The sequence below is a fragment of the Podarcis pityusensis genome (assembly GCF_964106645.2).
Source record: "Podarcis pityusensis genome assembly, chromosome: 5".
NCBI lineage: Eukaryota > Metazoa > Chordata > Lepidosauria > Squamata > Lacertidae > Podarcis > Podarcis pityusensis.
In genome coordinates, this window is record NC_138032.1 from 23,724,448 (window position 1) to 23,745,152 (window position 20,705).

The 20,705-nt window shown below is 42.0% G+C and overlaps 1 protein-coding gene across 1 annotated transcript in view; it reads right to left on the reverse strand.

Annotated features, from left to right (window-relative positions):
• The window catches only part of MED12L (mediator complex subunit 12L), a 169,567-nt gene extending 149,180 nt beyond the window's left edge, over positions 1 to 20,387 (reverse strand). The window contains exons 1-6 of the mRNA XM_081008375.1: positions 19,067 to 20,387; positions 8,038 to 8,142; positions 6,140 to 6,331; positions 5,648 to 5,807; positions 2,532 to 2,701; positions 1,787 to 1,897 (exon numbers count right to left, since the gene is read on the reverse strand). Of these exons, the coding sequence (XP_080864501.1) occupies positions 1,787 to 1,897; positions 2,532 to 2,701; positions 5,648 to 5,807; positions 6,140 to 6,331; positions 8,038 to 8,142; positions 19,067 to 19,165 (837 nt within the window). The 5' untranslated portion in view covers positions 19,166 to 20,387. The remainder of the gene's footprint in view (positions 1 to 1,786; positions 1,898 to 2,531; positions 2,702 to 5,647; positions 5,808 to 6,139; positions 6,332 to 8,037; positions 8,143 to 19,066) is intronic.
• Between the last annotated feature and the right edge of the window lie 318 nt (positions 20,388 to 20,705).

Here is a 20,705-nt window from a genome sequence, read left to right on the forward strand (position 1 = left end):
CTGGGGACTGAACCTGGGACCTTACAAATATGAACGTAATCAAATCAAAGGAACAAGCAGTCTGCGATTTGTTTTATGCAGTGCGAGTTTCATAGTCACATCTTAAACCTACTTACATTAATCATACTAACAAAGACCTTGCATTTTATTTTTAAACACGTAGCCCACACATGCTGGTACGGATGTAACTCAACAGATTAATCAATAGTGCATTAGATCCAAACATGTACTACAAGAAAGAAGATTCCACCTAAACATTAGGAAGAACTTCCTGACAGTAAGAGCTGTTCGACAGTGGAATTTGCTGCCAAGGAGTGTGGTGGAGTCTCCTTCTTTGGAGGTCTTTAAGCAGAGGCTTGACAACCATATGTCAGGAGTGCTCTGATGGTGTTTCCTGCTTGGCAGGGGGTTGGACTCGATGGCCCTTGTGGTCTCTTCCAACTCTATGATTCTATGATATGCCACCATTGCAATAACTCCTATTATGAACACTGCAGAACAGGACCAACTCACAAAATGTTCAGCTGAATTACAGTGTTCAAAACTCCCATTGTTCTAGGCGCATTTTGCGGCAGGGAATTTCATTAGTGCAAGCAGTTTCTGAGCTCTGGGTGCAGTACTGCGCCTAAGATTTCAGATTAAAACTGCAGAGTGGAAGGAAAGGAGGAACTTTTTCTACCTCCCCACTTCTCTGAAGGCTAGAGAAGAGACCCTCTTAAGAATATTAGTGGGGTGAGCAAGGGAAGGACTAGACCATGTGAAAAATGCCTAGACATTCCGTTGTTGTGTGCATAACCTAGGTTTGAGGTGCCATTCAGCTCCTGACATTCACATCTCTGTTTCTAACACTGCTGAAGTATATGGTGATGTCCAACATGGATGTTCACTCACACAATTGAGTGAGTGAACCCAATTTTCTCTGCATGCACCTTCTGGAACAAATTTTGGGAGTGCCAGGGAAGGCTGGAACAGAGAAACTGGAAGTCCTGCACTGCAAGTGGGCTGCTGCCATTGGATCTCACCCTTAATGTTCTACTAGGTAAAGGTAAAGAGACCCCTGACCATTAGGTCCAGTCGTGGACGACTCTGGAGTTGCGGCGCTCATCTCGCTTTATTGGCCAAGGGAGCCAGCGTACAGCTTCCGGGTCATGTGGCCAGCATGACTAAGCCGCTTCTGGCGAACCAGAACAGCGCACGGAAACGCAGTTTACCTTCCCGCCGGAGCGGTACCTATTTATCTACTTGCACTTTGACGTGCTTTCGAACTGCTAGGTTGGCAGGAGAAGGGACCAAGCAACGGGAGCTCACCCTGTCGCAGGGATTCGAAGCGCCGACCTTCTGATCGGCAAGTCCTAGGCTCTGTGGTTTAACCCACAGCGCCACCTAGGTCCCTAATGTTCTATTACTCTGTGTCTAGAAGCTGGTTTTTGAACTATGGCAAAATTATATTGCCAACACACCCAAAAAGACTCGAGACAATAAATATAGGTAACAGGTTATGGTTATTACAATACAGCAACTATAGGATCTGCCAATCAGAATTATTCAACCAAATTAACCAAAACTAATAATGTCTGGGGTTGTGAGGTGCATTGATGGGGATCTCAACACTCCCACGTCCTAAGCCAGCTGCATGCTGTGATCATGCAGGAAGGCCTGAGAAAACTTCTCCCTTCTTGCTACATGCTCCTTGGGTATGTGAACCAATCACACCTTTCATGCTCTACTACTCCATGTCTGGAAGCTGCTTTCTGAACTGTGGCAAAAAATGTATCATGCTCTGTACCTGCAATATTAGTGGTAGTAGGAGTTTTAGAAGTTCATCATCAGCAGGCCTTATTTTTTCCAAGACATCCAATATCCATGTTAAATATTCGTGTCTTTCAAACAGTCCTTCCTGCAATGAAGTTTAGAAAGATCACAGGTAAATATATATATAGAGAAAGAGAGTAAAGAGTGCAATTGGTACTATGCCCCAGTGTTCAATTACTCAAGTTACCAATTAAAACTAAAAAAAACCAACCCAACAACATTAAAGTAGCATCCCAATCATTCAAACCACTTTAGACAAACAATAGAATGATTTGAAGCAATCATTTTTTTAAAAAAAAAGTCTGATACATAAGCCAGTCATTCAAGTATCTGAAAAGATTCTACAAGGGACTGAACGGCCTAAATATACTTGATTTCTGTGGCAAAGACTGAGACTGAAATATAGAGACTGTCTCCTGAATATTCCTAAACAAGGTCTTCTCTTCTGTATCTCTTTTTGGGAGAGAGAAAGGAAGACAAACTCAGACAACAAGATTCTTGGATAAGTCTACAAGTTTTTCTGCTCCCTAGGTTTCAAGTTTCCTCATTCAGCATTCCTAGCTTTCATTGTTGTCCCCTTCTATCCAGCAGATAAGAAATCATATTGTTGTTGTTTAATGGTACAGTGGACACGGAGCAGAGGCGATTTAAAACAAATCAGCTGCGTTGTTATTTTGCCCCGGAGAACAACAAAGTAGCACATTATTGGAAAAGGTTACCTGGAACATATAGAAAGCTAGCTTTTCATTATATTCCCACTGCTTCAGGGCTTGTTCCACCTCAGGGGACACAGCTGCGGAGCTGCTGCCTTGGCTTGAGGTCATGTGATAAAATTCTGCAATCTTTGCCAGCTGTTCACGGAGGTATCTGGTTGAAATCTGAGTCCATTCTATGAAGACAGAAATTGGATGAGTTCTCACGATTCCTCCCACCCCATCAGCTGACAACATGAGGAGATACACAACATGAACAATTAACATGATAATTAGCTAGACTATCAAAGTACATTTTCAAGACAATAAACAACAGGTCTTTAACACAGAGCCTGTTCAAATGGCTCCTAGCATGACATTCTGTCCTCTGCAGTTATCTTCAAAGCATTTTTGCTAAATGACTGCATGCTCTGTATTATGTTCTTACAAATCTTGCTTCTTTGCAGAATACAACTATTATTGGTGGACCTAACTGTGTTCTGCAAGTTTCAACACCTCATAGAGATTTCTGTTCTTGTGAAACATTTATGACTGAGATAGGAAGGTTTACTAATTCAGGCCTGTGTAGTAAACTGCTGCATAACAGCTATGAAAAATTGTTAAGATTGTGACAGTTTCTATTTTGTATTAAAGAGAGAGAGAGAGAGAGAGAGAGAGAGAGAAATGCACAAGAGACATATAGCAATATTTACAAGCAGTGTAATTATATGGCTGTGAACGGCTATCTCTGGTGGGAAATAAAACAGATACACAAGAGGTGTTACCTCAAGTTTTAAAGGATTTTCCTCACATCGTATTATCAGAGCTGTTGAATTTGCCAACACTATACAGTACAGCCTATAAGCATATGTGTTCATGTTAGGAGTGGGGAACGTTGGTCTTCAAGATGTTGCTTAACTACAACGCCCATCAGTCCTTGCAGGGATGGCCAATGGCCATGTACTGGTGGGGGTTGTTGTTCAGTGACACCTGGAGGATTATGGGTTCTTGTTGAAGCTGATGGGAGTTGCAGTCCAAAACATTTGGAAGTTGGGGTCAACTGATTTAGCTTTTGAGGCCCTGCTCTGTGTTTCATTGCCTCCAAAAGATACAAACAGGAAAGCAAAATTAATTTATCACATCAACTGTTGGAAGTTAGTTAACAAACTTTTCATTTCTCATGTCAGTGGTCTGAATCAGTACACACACATTACGCTCCTTGAATCTTGAAGGATTATTTCTGGCAAAGGTTATCAACATAAAAGGAGTTGGGACAACCTGTTCCCCACTTTGCAAAGAAGTACAATCTCCATCCTTTCATAGGAATATAACTTCTATACGATAATCTCCAGTTCAGCTTGTACAATGGGAGAGCATTAGAAGAACCAGCCAACTGAGTTTTCTCTTTCAGAGTCTCTGCTGGTTCCATTATAATTGGACCATAAGAAAAGGGAAGGGCATTATCAGAAGAACTGGAACAAGACAGGAATGTGAGCCCAAAGAGAACTGTCATCTCCCAATACTGTAGTCCAGCTTTACTATTCCTCCATGAAGCTCTGAAAATGCACCTCATTCTGTGGTTAAAGGTCACCTGAAGCTCCCATCATGTGCATCTTAATACACAACACACTGTACTGTTAGACAATAATTGAAAATTAACAACATAACTCTCTTGAACTTCAAGTACAAACGGTTTAAAGAAATGAATGCCCAGTGTACATGAATGTATTTAGGTTACTGTCATGAAGTCTCCAGCAAAGTAACAGCTACTACCATTCTTGTGAATATTATGTTGGATGGCATCCAAAATAATATTAATGCAAGAAGTTAGACAGCTGACATAGCTAAGCAAACAGTAGCGTAAGTGGGAGCACACAAGCATAGCTGTCACTGAGAATAATAATAACAACAATCACAACCACAACAGCGACAACAACAGGTACCCTAAGAATTGTGCAACATCTTCCACAAGCAGAAGACGTACATTTATTTTGGCTGTTACGCTACCCTAAGAACGAGGCTCCCATTCGCAGAATGGCTGTGGCACAAATAGGATGCCCCGCTTAGAGATTGCCACACAGAAGTATTATAAAAATATATAGATATACATACACACACATGCAGCATCACACACAACAAATAATGTCTAACAACACTAAACCAAAATGCAATATGAAAGTTCAAATAAAAACCTTCCATGTTAATAAAACCAGCAAACGTACACATGCAACCCAAGAAGAAAAATTCAGGTTTCCCAACTCCCTCAATCTTAAGAATAGCATAAGACATCACTAATGAACATGCCCCTGAGAATGGATGGGTCTTCAAGGCCTTTCTGCAGACCTGAAGTGTGGCAACTTTACAGAGATCAGCTGGTAATGAATTTCAGAGTCACAGACCCACACTGTTAAAATGCAAATAAATTGTGAAGAGCATTTTGCAATGTCAATCTACCTTTCTCATTTTTCTTTGTAAAAAAATCAATAAAAAATATTAATAAAAGATGTAGTTAAAGCAGCAGGCAGCCATGTCACCCATTGCGAAGAATGCATACAGCAGTTTTTCAGCTATTATGTAATGGGGTGTAGGAAAACAAATTCACATATATTCACACAGATATATATTCACATATATCTTGCGCAGGCCACCCAAAAAGTTTAGATTATTCTTTAATGCTGCTGCTGTAGTGAGTGTTTAACACCTTTTTGTTGGCAAAAATGGAAGCTTGCATGTATACTTTTTTAAAAATGAAACAGAATTGTTTCTAAACTGCAAAGACGTAGCTATAGAGCTGCATTCAACATAGCGCTAAGGAGGTGACGGTTTCATCAGCAGCAGGATTTTTCCTTGCACAATAGAACACACACAACACCAATATATAACACAAATCTGTTCCCCCAATGCAACACCAGATATGGGTACAGGATAAAGTGGGGGGAGGAGAAAGGGGGAATCTCCCTGTGCTAGCACTAAACTTTGCACTAGTGTGAAAGGTTCACTGAATACCAACCGTAGAATTTGACTAAAATAACTGAAATACATCTATGGAACATGCATTGATAGCACCAGGCTCACCACAAGAACACGCCACAACAATTTATGGTACAAATCCATTACAATTTCCAATGAATTCATATATTTACCAAGATTTGGATCAGCAGCCTGGCGTTTTTTGATTTTAGCTTCACAAATGGCAGAATAGTATGCGCATGTCATCTTGATCAGCCATGCTGCTCGCAGCAACGGCACAGAATATTTTGCTAAGTAAGCAAAAACATCTTCCTTTTTACTGAGAATTGGGACCTGGGTTGACAAGAGGTTAAAAAAAAAGAGTTAGCAGTGTAATTGAGGCAAAGTTAGATGAAAAGTTAGAAAACTTCACACTAAAAGATGGACCTCCTGTATTCATGACAGTGTTGTGAGAGCTCAGTGGGTACATTTGCACTGAAGCCACTGAGCAACTCCTAACAGAGTAAAGAAAAACAGAGGGAATTCCCACTTCTCCCAACCACTTTTTTTCAAAATCTATACAATATGACCTGTTCCCAATATGGTTGGCACAGTCTTAAGTCACTTTTAATTTAATTGCCTCCCCTGTCTCAAATTTATGAAGCCCTCAAAATACTAATATGTACCTTTTTTGCCAGAATAGTCAGTGGTTTGTTTCCTGCTAAATCTGCAAACCAATTGTGAATTGCACTCTGGGAACGAGCAGTAACTAGCCAGTAATTGTCTTTGGCATTTACTTGCGGTTTCTTCTTTCCTGTATCCTGGAAAGTATTAAGTTTTAACTTCTCTTCTAATATGCTGCTAAAATAAGCTCCAATCTGATAGAGAGGGAGGGAATAAAAGAAACATACACAGTTAAGTATCTATTAAACACTGCCACATACAATATCCCCATCTGAAGAGATCTAGAATCAATGTTGTTTAAGCTATCAGCTTAGTAAGAGTGTATTCTAAATTCCCTGGTGCTGCAAGTCAGTTTTCATACTGCAAAGGGCTAAAGTGATAGCCCATTATCTTTTAAAGGTAAATGCTCTGTGCCTATAAAACAAAAAGCTATTAACTAAGAATGTGTGAAGTGTCTATCAAGGTAGACGCCAATACGTAACAGATACATAAAAAGGAAGAAAGTCCTGTTGAATCATAAGCAACATCCAAAATTCACAGTTTGGCAGTATCTTTATTAGGGCTATTATTTCCTCGCAGCTGTGCCAATGTGACTTCCTTTGATTTTTCTGCATTTTGCAGAATACCACCTTTAGCCATTCAGAAGCCAGATCTACAAAGTGAGGGACAGGATTCTCTACCAGCTGAAGAAGGGACTTTTCAGGAGTTGTTGGTCTCTAGCCACTAGATATTCCAAACTAGTGGAGAATTCTGGGGAACTTTGAAGCTTACTCAGCATTGTGTGATTTTGGCTAGCCCTAATGAAAGTATTGTCCAACTTTTGAAACATATTAGAGACACACTTGAGCATCAGTGTCCCTCTGTGGGTATGTTATCTCCAGGTTAGGATCCTGTCCAGCAAAAGACTTAAATATGTATGTTAAAAATGTACACATTTAATGTGACTGCTAAACTTGAAGCATATGACATCTGACTTCATTTGAATGCTTTACATATTTAAATTCACTGCTAAATCGGAGTCGTAATTAGCACATAGGGTGAGCTGCACAAAGTCCCATCAACATACCCAGAAACCCCAACTTTGCAGTTACCACTGTGTTAACCCCAAAGAATTAAGAGATACAAAATCAAGAGGAAAGGTAGTTTCTTTTGCTGGAATAGCACATATTTACTTACAAATCTGTAAATTTACAAGTTACACAGAACATCTGTCTACTGAAATAATGAATACCCACAACTTCCTAATTAAGAAGAAGGAGAAGAAGAGTTTGGATTTGATATCCCGCTTTATCACTACCTGAAGGAGTCTCAAAGCGGCTAACATTCTCCTTTCCCTTCCTCCCCCACAACAAACACTCTGTGAGGTGAGTGAGGCTGAGAGACTTCAGAGAAGTGTGACTGGCCCAAGGTCACCCAGCAGCTGCATGTGGAGGAGCAGAGACACGAACCCAGTTCCCCAGATTACGAGACTACTGCTCTTAATCACTACAACACACATTATTACTACTAATATTAATTCAATTTATGAATCACCTTATACAAAAACATCTCAAGACTATTAACAATGTATATATTTGCCATCAGCACATAATAAATACAAAAATCACATAAAATGCCTAAGATTTATTGTCCAATCCAGTAAACACATGAACAAAAGCATACCCTAATATACAAATACCTTCTCGCACAACCATGGCATGATCACCAGAAATAAATCTACACACTAAAGCCATTGCCAAGAGCAATAATGTACACATTCAAATGCCTGGCAATGCAAAACAAAAGTTTTTGCCTTGCGTCTGAATGTGATCATAGGAGCGACTGTGAAGGAAAACACATGAAATTACTACACTGTCATAAAGGAAAGTACTTTTGCAACAAACCTCAATCCCGACCTTACCTTTGAAGGGTTAATGACAATATTCCTAGCAGAGCCATGCTCATCTCCAGAGAAGGCTGGCTGGTTACTGAAACCTTGCTTTACATTCACAGCCGTAAGTTCATCCTACAAAGAGAGAGTTTTTGTTAAGTTATTCGAGCTGTAGGTTGAAGTTTTAATTACTTCGCTCAATGCCTTTTTGAAGGAATTAAAATTCCGCATGCATTTTATATACCACAAAATGTCATGCTGAAACAGTAATGCGTTCCCTCTATACGCCATAGTCTTTCACATCAGTGTATTTTGGGATAACACTAGTCTTTTATCTGCAGGAAGTTGCTTACCAGGCCGAATGTTATCAAGACTTAATCTCCTACACATTCACTTTCATCATCAAAGGATAGCATTTTCCAGGATACACAGAGACAAACACTGACTTTTTAATGTTCTGCCACCATCTTACACACATCTATGTACGTCAGCCAACAGAATTTTGATACCTTAAAGGCTTTCGGGGCTGGAAGTGGAATAGGCTTAACGGCTGTTTCCTAAATTAGATACGAGATGCTAGTCTCTATCTCTCTACATCACACACAAACACTAAGGCACAACAACATCACTAAGTGTCGGATTAGCTACAATGCCCCCTGTATACACATGACTGCTGTAACATTTAAAATTCATCTTATCCCAGGCCCCTAGACCACTAGACATAGCTGCCACCTGAACCATACATTGTTGACATGCAACACTTGCAAAGACTCTGTCCTAAACCTAGATAATCTTTCAGCTAGTAGATCGCTAGGAAAACTGCTGTAGCCGGCCTCCTGGGTGTCCCAGGGTCAATCTGCATATTAGTTTAACCTTAGGTCTTTTGTGTACATGCGACTATTTTAATTTTAATCCATAAACTGTTGTTGTATATTGTTTTAAATGTCTATTTCACTCTTGTGAAAGAAGTCACAGTTGTGCTTCTTGAACTGGTCTTTGACCGTAATAAATTATTATTATTATTATTATTAGGACTGCACTTGGAAAACTGTACAGACTTCTGGTTGCCAAACGAGGGCAAGGATTCTGAAGAGATGGGGAAATATTCACAAAATAGCAACCAAAAAATGATCAAGGGGCTAGAGCAGCTCACTGATGAGGAAAGGTTGCAACCTTGGGAGATTTTTAGTTTGCAAAAATGGTGAGTAAGAGGGAGGGGATATGATAGGGGTGTATAAAATTACACACTTGTATTTGCACAACTGCAGTGCAGTGATTAAGCAATAAGCAACAAAAACATCTTGGAGGTCCCAGGCCACAGAGAGGTTAGGCTGGCCTCAACCAGAGCCAGGGCTTTTTCGGCTGTGGCTCTGATCTGATGGAACGCTCTGTCACAAGAGACTAGGGCCCTGCGGGACTTGACATCTTTCCGCAGGGCCTGCAAGACAGAGCTGTTCCACCAAGCCTTTGGCCAGGGCACAGTCTGACTCCCTCCTTTGGCAATCTTCACAGAAATCTAGCCCAATGGTTGCCATCAATTTGATTTGAATTAATTTTATAATGAAATGATTTTAGAATGTTGTATTATTTTATTGTTGTTAGCCACCCTGAGCCCGGCTTCGGCCAGGGAATGGCGGGATATAAATAATTTTTTTTATTATTATTATTAAGAACAACTTGGTCCCACTTGTATGTGACCCAGCCAAATACAAGTATGACAGCCACCGTCACATCCTCTCTCTCTGCAAAAAGACAAAAAAAAAGTGAGTGACAGCACAGCAGAGGATGGGATCAGCCTGCAATGTACTGGAGTCAGATAAAGATATATCTGTGACCCATGGGAAGCCTAGCAAGAATCTTTGGAATACTGAGATGTAACTGCGAAGCCTGCATCAGTGGGGAAATGCTTCCATTAAGTTTATTTCAAATGGTTTAAGCTTCCCTTCACCCCCATCCCAATTCTTACAGCATGACTCAGATTCTAACAAGCACCCTACCATGGAAACTGACAGGCAAGGAGTTTACATAATGTCAAGCTCAGTTAAATGAAGTATAAAGTTGAGCACGCTGTCATTTGACTTGACTTGACTTCCAAGCACTCTCCTACTGAAAACACACAGGGCGACTGAATGGAATTGTCGCTTTCAAAGCAATGCACTCCATGTGACATACTACACTGGGTTTTGCCGGGTTATCAGGTTAGCTTTTCAAAGTGTCAACTGGGGCCACTAAGGCCTAATCACGTTGTAGATTTGTGTATGTGTGCGTGCTTTATGACAGCACTTCAGCACCTGCGTACTATTGGGTTTTTAAACACAGTATAGCTAGTAATAGTAAAGATATAGCACAAGTAATAGTAAAGATAGATGCTTGTTGTGACTTTATAATTTGTTTGGAAATCTAAAGGGACTGTGTAACAATCTTGCCACTTTCAAATTGAAGTGCTCACAACATTGCAACTTTATATGCCTACACTTCTTTTAAAGTGCACACGCTGATGAATGCTTATTTAGTCTATTGAGAGAACCATTAATATTTCCCAGCTTTGGGAAACAAATTTTACCCAAAGTGTCAACCTGGGAACCACATTTTATCTAAGACAGGGATGGAGAAACTCCCAAGCAGCTTATGACAGAAATAAAACAATACACAATGATAAAAACAAACAGTATCTTAAGGAAAAGAAGAGTAAAAAGGCAATGGCCACATAAAACTAATCCCAAGGTACGGATTTCTTCCCTAGGGAAGAAAATGTGGTTCCTTTCTTTTGGAGTCTGCTAATGATCCCAGGATCCACATTTCTGATGGCTGGGGGAGCTGGACAAGGGTCTCAGAAGACGAACCAAGTTGTTGGGCATGCCCTCATATAATTAATTACGTTATTGAGACCAGTGTTAGAAACTGAGATATGAAAGCTGGAGCTAAATGGCACCTTAAACCTAGGTTATGGGCACAACAACGGAATGTCTAGGCACACGCTTTTATAGCAGGAATACAAAGTTGAAAATGAATTAACTGCAGCTAAAATATTATGTTCATTTTTCACATGGTCTAGTCCTTCCCCTGCCCACCCCCCTAATATTCTTAAGAGGGTCTCTTCTCCAGTCTTCAGAGAGTAGCTGGAAGTGGGGAGGCAGAAAAAGGTCCTCCTCTCCTTCCACTCTGCAGTTTTAATCTGAAATCTTAGGCGCAGTACTGTGCCCAGAGCTCAGAAGCTGCTTGCGCTAATGGAATTCCCTGTCGCAAAATGCGCCTAGGACAATGGGAGTTTCAAACACTGAGACACAATGCAAAAGGGATTTGTTTGATTTCGTCAGACTCAAAACCTGCTCCTTTTGCATTTTTATTGCTGGGTAATATTCTGTATTAACAACTCCTTGAAAAATACTTCCATTACATTATTAAACCAAATAAGGAACCTGGGGCAAAAGAAGTATTTCTCACTTGCTGCAGAATATTTTCAACTCTATAATCTTTATCAGGGTGGGGAACCTTTTCCAGTCTAAGGGCTGTATTCTTTTATGGACAATTTAAATAAGCATTTGTCTTTCCCTATAGATCCAACCACAGGACTCCAATGACTCCTAAACCAGCACCACACAAGCCAGCTTTTTAGACTACATAGTGCTGTCATGTCAGGTCAATACAAAAGCCACTTTGTACCATCTCAGTTTATTTGCTTAAAACCATTGGTCATCACAAAGCATCTCTCATGAAAACAAAAAGATCATTTAAAATGCCAAACATTACGGAATATTGCCACATGCTAGATAAAGGCACAAATCTAGTTCAATCTTGTATCAAATTATGGCCTAGATATGGTCAAGCAGTTGTGCTTGCCTTATTTTCTGGGTGCAAGTCCCTGTTGCAAATAATGCTGTCGTAAGTAACATACTTATCTTGGTTTGAAAGACAAATCATTTTGGAATTGAAAATAATAAGTTTCGCCTCTTAAAGTGTACCTGAATGTGCATGGGTGAGATACAAGATGTGCAAAAGACAAAACATGACATGGATTTCATTCCAAAGGATGCTGGTGAAACCGAGGCTTTGTGGTTTTGGATATGAATCCTACTGCTGCAAATTAGGATAAAAGACATGATTTTTTAAAAAATGCACCCAAAGGCTAGATCCACAAGGGAAGGGGAATATCCCCATACACAACCATTTTGGGTCATGCCTTTGTCTGTAGCAGAGTACAAGTTAGCGCTTGCCTGATGTCAACAGGCAGGCAGTTCCAAAGTTTAGGTGCTGCCATACTATAACTAATTTGACATTTTCACATATTAAAGAGAAGAAAAACAGTTTGCCAGGCCTGAATAATAGTAAGAAAAAAATCTCTGAGCAAATGATGTTTGCTTCTTTAAACTTGAGAGCTAAACCTTCTTTAGGCACCATAAACCGAAGATGGATGCTTCCACCCAGATCTGCGAGACCCTCCAGACATTGCACATGTTGCCAGAAAACTTCTGCAGCCAGGAGCCATGTGTGCCAATGGAGGCTCCCTGCATAGCCAGGAATCCTCATCTTCTGAATCAGAAGACAGGGTGGAAAATAAATAAGGCTTTGTGGTTCTTCAGAAATGCTCTCTATAGAGAATACGAACAGAAATAAAAGGGTGCCAGCAAGCATCCCTGACTTAACCTCTGTGGATATGGAGTTTCCATTTGTCAAATTAAAAGCATTAACTTACCCTAACTCGAAACCGCATTTGTTTTTTCCCCAGATTCAAAGGTCAAATATTGACGTTAGCAAATGTGGCAAATTTTGTTCCACTAGGGCAAATCTCTATCCACTAGGGAAAGGTTGATGAGGCATCTGTTTTCTAGTTTAACGTATTTTGATATCAAATGGTACAGCAGAGAACACTGGCCAAGGCCATTTTCCCCTTTTCGAAATGTTGATGATTCTTCTATGTCAACATAAGAAGCTTCCTTATACTGAGTCAGACCATAGTTCCATTTAGCTCATTATTATCTACCCTAAGTAGCAGTGTCTGTCCAGTGTCTGTCCTGGGGGAGTCCCAGGCCTACGCTGGGGACTGAACCAGGGACCTTCTGTGAACAGGGCAGATTCTCCACAACCTGGTTTTGCTCTCCCCAATTTTCCTGCTCAAGAAGAAAGCAGTTATAGATTTTAAGAACAGACATCCAAAATACTAACTGATGTGTAATTTTTAGGATCTTTGCTACAGCCTATTTGAAGGGGATTTATATCCGATTCCCAGCCTCTGGGAAATTTACTTCTATATGGCAGAACAATTTAGCCAGCACTGTATGCCATCAGCGACCATGACATTGTGTCCTTTGGGAGGCAATTGGAGACAATGCAATCCATCAAAGAAATTATAACAGGTATTCCTGCATCTGTAGAGAGGTGAAAAGAGATTGACAAGGCCACACTGGTACTCAGGAAAAGATACAGTACAGCAATACCATATCCACCAGGGAAGATGAAAGATAACTGGTGTAGTCATCTATAGCTCCAAGCTAAAATCCCTCCAGTGTATTTTTAAATGTCCTAAAACCAATTGTAGGAAACGCTTATGCTCTCAAGCAGGCCCTGGGAATATCTTATAGAGAGCATCCCCAACTTAAGATAAAAATTCAACAGGCAACAAAAGTTGACTGATTGGGGGGGCACACTGAGGATTCAAGCCGTGCAACAAACTCTAGCAAGAATTCGTTGTATTGTATTCCAACACTAAGAACGAAAGAATGTAAGAAGAGCCTGCTGGATCAGACCAATGGCCCCATCTTCTCCAGCATCCTGTTCTCACGGTGGCTAACCAGATGTTGGTGGGGAAACTGCAAACAGGATTCGAGCACAAAAGCACCTTCCTGTCCTGTGGTTTCCAGCAACCGGTATTCAGAGGCACTGCTGCCTCCCATTGCGTATGCAGAACATAGACATCAGGGTTAACTTGTCCTCCATGAATTTGTCTAATCCTCTTTTAAAACCACCTAGGTTGGTGGCCATCACTGTCCCCTGTGTAAGCGAGTTCCGTAGCTTAACTACTCACTACACGAAGAAATCCTTTTTCTTTTAGCTGTTTGCAATCTTCCAATGCCCAGCGTCATTGGATGTCCATGAGTTCTTATGTTATGAGAGAGAATAAACTTTTCTCTACCAACTTTCTGACTCAACCACAATCGATATACCATCAAGGACCTCTTCCTCAATATAAAGCTGTCACCTAATAACAACGCCCATTGCCAATTTACATCAGCCAAACAGGACATTCCACATTTAAGTCAGATATTTGAAGCTTAGGAAGCAATTCAGTCTTTTAAGTTTTGAACAGAATGGTTTTAAAGGATAATTAGAAGAGTTTGGATTTGATATCCCGCTTTATCACTACCCTAAGGAGTCTCAAAGCGGCTAACAATCACCTTTCCCTTCCTCCCCCACAACAAACAATCTGTGAGGTGAGTGAGGCTCATTACCAGACTAAATTTTCCACAAGTTTACTAAGAAGAAGACATTGTCTTCTGAGTGGTAACATAGTCCCAACCATGACACTTTACTGCTTCAGTATTTGGATGTTCTGTATTCCCATCATTTTGAGAACCTACCTTGTTGACTGGGTTAATGCTCCAAAGTACTTCTCCTAAAGTGCATATATGCCCACCACTATGTCTTCAGAGAAATGAAACACTACCAACTGCTTAGCTACTGTTAAGTAACTGGGAGTGGGCTGCAATATTGCAGACTCCCTTCGTCTAACAATAGTACCAGTGGTGATGCGGGCTGTTCTTAGGACTAGCCAGGGCTCCCACTTAGCCTAGCATCTGAATCCACACTGGTGTCTTTTCCTAGCTCACAATTTACGAGAGGCTTAAAAAATGGTTTTTCACTCCTTTCTGTGTTGCTTCAGTGATGTCTTGAGTGACATAGCGCAGCAAAGCATCTGGATAGGAACACTTCCTCGAAGCACTGTTGCATGGAAGAGGACTGACGTGGCATAGCCTGAACCATGTCAGTTTATAAAGATAGAGGTGCTGGGGAGTTTTTCCTCCCTCCTACAGGGTTTCACATTAAACAACCTATTTAATTTAGCACAGAAGCATTGGCAGACAACTAGAGCAAGTCTGAATTCAGTATTCCACATATGTAGCCCAATCCAAGGTGCAGTTACTCACAGTAAGCGCTACTGAATTCAAAGGGACTTACTCATTGGTAAGAGATTCGGAACTGCAGCCAGTTTTCTAAGGAGGTGGTTATTTTATAGTTGTGAATCTTGACTTTGTACTGATTTATTCCATCACATGGAATACTGAGCAGAGATATTCTAAGATCCGGGGGCAGCTCCACAGTGAACCCTGCGGGGGATGACCTCATGCGTTGGAGCAACAGCTTTCTCAGCAGACTCCCATGATTCTTCAAATTAGTTTCACACATGCTACCATAACCCCTCCATCGGCAGTGACCGTCCACAAACTGAACACATTTTTACATTCAGGAGATGCTTCAGTTGCTATAATGTTATTTTAACTAGTATGTACTTATAACAATGATGTTTTAACAAAAGCTATGTACAGAATGTCAGGTCACTAGCATTATTTGCCTGATTTCAGCAGCAAGTAACAAAAGTTCAGTTTGTTTCACAAGTTATACACACCTGAACCAATTCCATTTCTATTAGCAGTGGAACATATAAATATTCGCGACCACAACATTGATTACAACATGTGATAAGCATATACCATTCTTAAAAATATGTGGTTCAATGTATATAGGAAATGGAACACATTTTAATTATTAACCATATGGGCCCTTGTTGTTTGGGAAGTTGCTGCTACTGCAAACAGAAATTGAAATTAAAATTAAAGTCACTAATTATATCACATTCCAAAGATGACACGGTCTTGCACAGGTCATCAGGTGTGCATAGATTTGGTGTTGTTTTTTTACTCTTGTCAAAATGATTATGGAAAAATGAACATAAACATCCCACTTATCTACCCACTTTGAAATTGTTTTGATTGAAAAGCAGGCTAAAAGACACATAAATACCCCAAGAAATCACAGAAACCTATGAAAGAAATGTGTGTTTTTTAAATAATAATAAAAAACCTGGTTCTGTAAATTGGGGAGTCGCAAAACATTTTTCTTTACAACAAGCCTCCACAAGGTGAGAAACAAACTGATTTGAATTTACCAGCTCTTGCATATACCAAATCTTGTACTCTAGAAGACTTGGGAGACTCTGGCTGTGTCTTCAACTCTTGGAAAGCAGATCGAACAAGATTCAAGAGACTATGAACCCACAGCTGGCTTTGATATGGGTGTGGGGATGAGATCAAAAATAATTACAGAGATTACTATCTCAGGCATCACCCAGTTTTTGATAATTAAGCCAAGCAATGTGGTCCAACAGTAAAGATGGCCTAAGTGATGGCCTAAGATTGGGATTCCAAGCTAGAATCCAGCTGTCAGTTATGTCATGCTAATATGAAGACCATTAAACTGCATTCTATATGCCTGGGATCGCCAATGTGGTGCCTTCCAGATGTTGCTGGACTACAACTCCCATCATCCCTTGCCACAGCCTATGTTAGCTAGGGCTAATGGGAGCTTGAGTACAATATCTGGAGGGAACATTGGCTACCCCTGCTGTGCACTCATATCAGCTCTCAAATTTGGTCACAGCGTAACAAAACAGTAGCAAACAATAGGCCAATGTGTTTATATTATACTGTTGCACAACAGGCCAATGTGTTTGTATTATATTGTTGTTCAAATATGTAATATTTAACTATTCTGTAAGCTAAGCAGCGTTATTAATAGTCAGCATTCTTCCCAAATAAAGCATGGCAGTTAATGTTTATTATTAACATTTGAAGAATATGCTCAACCTTTTTTTTTAGCATTCCATATGGTTACTCTAAATAGAAACTTTTGAGTAGAGAAATAAAAACCTTCCGTCAAGTATGTACAAGGCATTTTAGAAAATCTGAAGTAGAAAAAGAAATTAAAATTTCTTCAACTGCTCCAGACACTTCCCAACCTGACTTTGGCAAGTGTCAGAAATGAAGACGAAATTTGGTTCCCTAGTCCAATATGCGTGTATCAAAGCCTTCTTACATTTCGCACTGGCAAACCTAAACTGTGAATTATCAGCAAGTGGCAACATTCACTCGGTTATCACATTTACTGTTGTGGTATAAAGCAACTCGAAACTCTCTATCAAGTTGAAAGTTTTGGTTGGATAAGCAACAATTCCTCCTTTTTTAACACGTGGTAAAACTTCCCCGTCCAATGTACAATGCATATTATAAGAACCGCAACATAATTTGAATAAGTCCACAGTAAAAAAATAAATAGATCTAAAGGCCAATTCTCAAATTACAGCTACACAATAAAGTTCTGAGTGACACAAATTTTCAACAAAGGCTTCAGAACCACCACCTGTATTTTGGATATGGCAAGGTAACTGCAATAATCAGATGTGCTTACCCTCAGCTCTATTTCCCAGTTTCCCTTACACTTATGAGCCCCTTGGGGATAGAGATTTATCAGGCATGCTTACTATAAAACACCATAATGTACAGAGATGGCACAATAATTTCATATCGAAGTAGTGGCTTTGGGGGCAGGATATTATTTGCAAGCCATTTACCAGGTGGGCTGGTCCAGTTCCATAGAGAGATACCATATAAACACCATACCTTCCCGACAACACTTTTCTCCCTGGATTGGAGGATAGGGCCTACCCACATGGAAAGAGGCTTGGAAACATTGCAGTAACATCAAGTTACTCCTGCAGCCACACTAAGGCAGTAGTAACATCTGGAAATTAGCCATCTAGAAATAGTTCGCAGGTGACTTGTGGTCTTGAACCTTTAGAAGGGAACAGGTTAGTTACAGCTGGGTAGCAGGTGAGGGAAGGAAACAAGCAAATCCCTCAGCAACTTGCAGGCAGCCATTATAATAGGCCTTTCCTCCCCACCTTGAAATAATTATGCGTTAATTGCAGAGCAGCATATCTAGATAGCATCACAAGTTACTATTCAGTGCCACTGGCTGTTGCAATTAATTGTTAAAAGCAGGTGCCTTAAAGTCATATGATTGTGGCTGTGTGTGTTTTGAAAGTGAAGGAGGAGGAGCTTTACTGACTCCTGAGTCAAGTGCACTAGCCCATGGGAAACATCTGTCTGCCACCATGCCTAGCACAGGAGCCAACTCCCAGGAGCTGAGGGGTCTATGCCGCCTCCCCACAATAAAATATTTGAGGGGGTCACACACCCCCTGCAGTTGATGGGCACTGACATTCACATGATGTGTATGCACCATGTCATGTGAGCAATTATGTGGGGCGGGGCTTACCCCCCCCCCACACACAATATTTTCTTCAAGTTGACACCCCTGATACCTAGGCATCTTTTTTCCAGTGGGAAAACACACGGACTAGTTCAGCATGGTTCTCCATCCCCTCACACAAGAAGTCCCAAGAAGTCGGGGGGGGGGGAGGGGGCGTTGCACAGAAATCAATTCTCCACATGTTGGAAGAAGGGTGCCCTTCACTACACATACCTGAGAGCGCCCTTTGCGAGGTGCCAGGGGCTCTTGCCCAGGTGTACCAAACGCGAGTCAGGGTTTGTGTGTGCGCGCGCGGGCTGGCGGAGGGGGGTGGGTGGGGGAAAGGGCGGCTTCCCTTTCGGGAACCGACATTTTTCAAAAGTTTAAGGAGGTGCGCTGAAGGGAGCCGGGAACACGGGGGAGGAGAGAGGGGGGCGGGGAGCCGCCGCAGCCTCCGGGAGCCCGGAGTGCGTCAGGCCCAGGCAGACAGGAGCGCGCGCGCGCACGGAGACCCGGTGCGCCCCTTCCGCCCTCGGGAGAAGCCGAGTCCTACGGCGGAATCCCCTCAGAAGGGGGCCTCGGCCCCGACTGCTGCATGTCCTCTTCCCTCCGAGCCCCCCATCCCCACCCCTCATTCTCCCCTCCCCCCCTTCCTTTTCAAGTAGCCACCGGGCAAACTTCTCCCCCTCGCCAAGCGCGCGCTGGCGGGGAACGGGCGAAAGCGCGGGCTTTCTTTTACCCCCCCCCTCCCCGTTACCTCCTTCTGCTTGGGGTCTTGAGGGTAGACGTCGGGCGGCCCCAAGCGGGAGCGCTTGAGAGGTCTCTGCTCATAGCTGAGGAGCCCGAAGGCGGCCATGATCTCTCATGTTTAGCCGGCGAAATGAATGAGAGGGAGAGAGAGAGAGAGAGAGCGCGAGGGAGTGAGTTGGAGATGGAGCAGCCTCTGAGCGCCAGGGAGCAGCACTTGGCTGGCAGACGGGCTCCCCCTCTGGGCCTGGCTCTTCTCCGACAGGGGAGAGAGAGAGGCGGCGGGGAGACTGCTGCTGCTGCTGCACAAATGCGAGCCAACGCACAGAGGCGAGAGAGAGGGGGCCACCCCCTCAGTCACCCAAGGGCCCGGTAACTACGGGAGGGAGGCAGCGAGCAACTCGGGAATGAAAGCGACTCGGTGCCCAGAGACACAAAAGAAACAGCCACCCCTGCTGAGCTTAACGTGATGCTGTTTCTTCCCCGGCTGCTGCTGCTGCAAAGTCTCAGGCTAGAACAAATGTCACCGGAAGATTTTTTTCCACCAAGGATGTAGTTCCATTGGCACCACGCTTCGTTTTTCTCTCTTCCCACCACTCCCTCCCTCCTCCCAATAGCTCAGGTTATTGAGGATTTTCAGTCGCCACTGAGAAGGTCAACAGGGGCGGGAGGGATGTTCTACACATACACGCGATCAGAGCACATCAATCAATCAATCAATCTGAAGTCGGAACTGTCCCACCCATTTCCACACCCATCATTGCTAGAATGAATCCAAAGAGCGTTGGATTGACCATGAAAATGCACCTGATCGTGAATGTAATTATGTGGTTAAGGGAGAACTAAGTCACATCCATTACTGACCTATAGTGCCTATAGTACTATGGGAATTGTTCTGTGGGGGTGGTTTCAAAGCACACATTCATATTCCTGTGCTCCACTTCCTTGACATCCATGTCAGTTCAGAAAAACTGTGCCACCTATGTCTAGAACCACTCTATTTTTTGTGATTGCATTTTTTCCTGTAATTTTAAGGTTTTTTTCCAACTGTTTTTAATGGTGTGATTGAAATTCTTGTAACCTGCCCTGGGACTTTAATAGTGGTGTGCTTACAACAGAGGAGCAGATGGAATTCATCAACCTGGGAAGGTAGCTTACCTAGGAGAAAGAAAACTGATCCTAAACTTCTGCTGCCTTGTGGGACATCTTTGGGAGAAGAAAAGGCTAAGAAATAAGCCCTACACAAATCCAGAGTGGAGTCCCTAAGATGGATGGCGCTTTGAACACCTCCTTCCAGCAGCTTCTGGTGCCAAACACATTGCTGTTCTTACCTTTAGTAAGTGAGGCCAAGAACAGGGTCTTGTCATCTGGGCAGCCCAGGACCTCCATACACACTGTCCAGGCTTGCACCCCAGGGAAGTCACTTTGGTACTGCTAATGCAGCATTTTGCCTTTATGGCTTCACCCTTAAAGGCACACTCCATTGTCTCTCAAGGCAGGTGGATGCCAACAATATAATACAACACAGATTAGAATCATCGGAAGATTTCTTTTGCAAGAGTGAGGTAACATCTCTGCAGCTACTTCTGAGAACAAAAAAGGTTAGCCAAAATATATTTCCTAGGTGTTGTTTGCTCTTGGGTATGTAT